This window comes from Solanum pennellii, chromosome 6, assembly GCF_001406875.1.
Source record: "Solanum pennellii chromosome 6, SPENNV200".
NCBI classification, from domain to species: domain Eukaryota; kingdom Viridiplantae; phylum Streptophyta; class Magnoliopsida; order Solanales; family Solanaceae; genus Solanum; species Solanum pennellii.
Window position 1 is genome coordinate 53,062,264 of NC_028642.1, and position 2,972 is coordinate 53,065,235.

At 39.7% G+C, this 2,972-nt stretch overlaps 1 protein-coding gene across 2 annotated transcripts; it reads left to right on the forward strand.

Moving 5' to 3' along the window:
* Positions 1 to 2,712, forward strand: LOC107023243. 2 transcript variants are annotated; one of them, XM_015223868.2, is made up of 2 exons: positions 1 to 313; positions 890 to 2,712. In XM_015223868.2, the coding sequence occupies exon 2, from the start codon at positions 943 to 945 to the stop codon at positions 2,203 to 2,205; it is 1,263 nt and encodes a 420-aa protein (XP_015079354.1). In that variant the 5' UTR covers positions 1 to 313; positions 890 to 942; the 3' UTR covers positions 2,206 to 2,712. The 2 variants fall into 2 exon arrangements, with proteins under 2 accessions (XP_015079354.1, XP_015079353.1); XM_015223867.2 differs by having other exon boundaries at positions 2 to 313; positions 409 to 2,712.
* Positions 2,713 to 2,972: the final 260 nt, after the last annotated feature.

The following is a 2,972-nucleotide window of genomic DNA, read 5'->3' on the forward strand; positions in this document are numbered from 1 at the left end:
AAAAATAAGAATTTTTTTTTTTAATCAGACAGAAAAGAAAAAAACGAAAAAAAGAGTCCGATTCAGAGAGAAGGAAGAAGGCGAGTATATATCGATCAGAGAAATAAAGAAGGGAGTTGGGTCTTCCAATTTCTGATTCAAAACGGTGAATTTTTGTAATAAACAGAGCAAAAAAGAAAATCAAAATGCGGAACAATGTTATGGAGCAATGGAAGAAGAAGCTGTATGGGTTTCAATGAACAAATAAGAGTGGGAGAAGCATTTGTGTTTTTCTGAATCTGAATTTTGAATCAGTTTCAGGGAGCTAAATAAGGTAAGCCAATTTACTTCGTTGTGTTTGAGAACTTCAATTTTTGTAGCCGGGTAAGCTGAATCTTTTTTTCTTCTTTTGAACCCAATTTACTGCAGAATAAATTTGAAGTTGAAGTGGGTAACTTCAAGTTTGGTATTTAAGCAGGAGGTGGCATTTTGGGTTTGTTTTAGGTGAATTATTGGGGATTGGAGTTTATTGAATTGGGAATAAAGCTAAGGGTTTACTTCGAATTTCAGGGGATATTTGTATTTTGATGGAAATGGAGGGTTTCGCTGTGTTAAAGTTTTGATTTTGGATATTGGGTGTGAGGTTTCTTGAACGTGGAATTTAATTTTTTTGGGGGGATTGGGATTTTTGGAGGGAGAATTAGTTGAAAAATTTGGATCTCTGATTTGGAATTGAACCCCTCCTATCCTTAAACTGCTAAAAGTTAGAGGATTTGAGATGGGTTTTGATTCGGCAATGCTGGGATTGGGATTTAATGTTGTTTCTGTTATGTGTTTGTGGAATTATGGCAAAACCCTAGTTTAGTGGTGAATTGGGTTCTTACCATTGGTCTTCTGTTTGTTTGAGCAGTGGAAAGGTTGAATTTTTGGCTTGTTTTTGGTGGAATATATGTATTGACGGAGATGCAACCGCCTCACCAGCATTCCCGGATTAATCTTTCTGAATTGAAAGCTCAGATAGTGAAGAAACTTGGACCAGAGGGTTCAAAGCAGTACTTTCATTACTTAAGTAGGCTATTGAGCTTGAAGATAAGCAAGGCCGAGTTCAATAAACTTTGTTTAAGGATCTTGGGGAGAGAAAACATTCCGTTGCATAATCAGTTCATTCATTCTATTCTGAGAAATGCCTGTAGTGCAAAAGTTCCTCCGCCAATTAATGAAGGGGGTATTGTGAAGCCTGGTGTAGCGGTTGGCAGTAAACAGCCCTTAGATGATGCTTATGACCAAAATGGATTGCATGTTTCCTCAAACCAGGCTTCAGGTCAACCGGGTTTGTCCAATGGTGCCGTGCTGCCATTATCTCCTCGGAAGGCCAGGACAGTATATCGTGATCGTAGGGCTGGGGATCGTCGTAGTGTGCTTGGATCAAATGGGAAGAATAGTTTTACTTTTCAACAAGCAACTATGATGGAATCGAGTGATTTCGAAATTATTAAGGAAAATGGGGATTTGAATCCACCTAATGTCAAGGGAGCAGTGCATCAATATCAAGGAATCATGCAGCAAACAGATGATGATAGACAGGGATTCAATCAAGAAACTGCCAAATTTTCTGTTATGAAGAGATCACTGCAAAATTCAGTATCTTTACAGAAGAAAACAGACAAATCTAGAGATGATGGAAAAGAGATGCATGCTAGGAGTCGACTCCAAGCTCCTCTTGGGGTTCCATTTTGCCCCGTTAGTGTAGGTGGAGCACGTAGATCAGTATCTTTAGCAGCAAGTAGTAGATGTGTTAGCTCTTCTAGTTTTGGTGCTTTGTTGGACAGTGTAACTCTGAGGGAACGCATGGAGCAGATTTCTGCAGAACAGGGCCTTGATGGGGTGACCACGGATTGTGCCAATCTGTTGAACAATGGTTTGGATTCTTACTTAAAAGGTTTAATCAAATCTTGTCTCCAATTTGTGGGAGCAAGGTCAGGGCATGAGCCTACAACAAACAACACCAAGAAGCAGCAGACTTATATGAAGCTAGTTAATGGTCTCAGACCAGGTCATCATTTACAGATGAATGGTGGTAGATTGTCAGAAGCTGTGAACGAACGTACTCCAGGCAACCTGGTATCATTGCAAGATTTTAGGGTTGCCATGGAACTGAACCCCCGGCAACTTGGTGAAGACTGGCCGCTGCTGCTGGAGAAACTAACACACGCAGTTGAGGAATAAGACATGTGCACTTCGCTGTCTTCAGGTCAAGCTTTTACCAGTCCCAGCTGGATCAGAGGGCACAGTTCTTCCAAGTTTTATGTAGTCACTCTGCTACAGTTCTCTTTACGGCCTTTTGATCCAGTAAACAGCTGTTGAGGTCAAACTTGTCTCTCATGGTGATAAGGGCAAGATCTAGGAATCTTTGTTTGACCAGCTGCATGGCCTTAATTTTGGCCAGAGGCATCCCATTCGTTAGCAACCACTGGAAGGGACTTGAAAAAAGAATGCCCCTGTTGGTTGCACTGTTGTATCATTAGCATAATTTTCTCTGGGTATCTGCATTCTCCTGTAATTTATGGCCAATGAGCAAATTTAGAACAGTTTTGCAGGAATAAATGTCTAGCCTAGTACTTCAGCTGAAAGGTGAAACTGAATGATGCACTAGCTGAATGTGTATGTATGTTCAACATCAAAATTGATTGGAACCTCAACATTAACAATACATTTTTCCAGTAGCTTAATTGAGCTTATAGATTTTTTATTTTGGAATTAAAATTCATATGCCTATGGCTGATTTTTGTGCCTATCCTCTTTACTTTCTTAATTACACCAAAGAACTAGAACTTCATTGTTTGAGACTCCGCAACGGGGTCATGCAAGCTGAAATACCTCTCAATTTACTCGACTTGCCATTTAACTTCATTAACTTCTTTGTTCTTCTTAATTGCTAGAAGCACCAAGTATCTGATCTTTCAATTTGCTTGTAAATTGTGGGGTTAATGTTA

Excerpts from the sequence above, each read along its gene's own strand:
- LOC107023243 (XM_015223868.2), top strand. The coding sequence starts at position 943 with ATGCAACCGCCTCACCAGCATTCCCGGATTAATCTTTCTGAATTGAAA.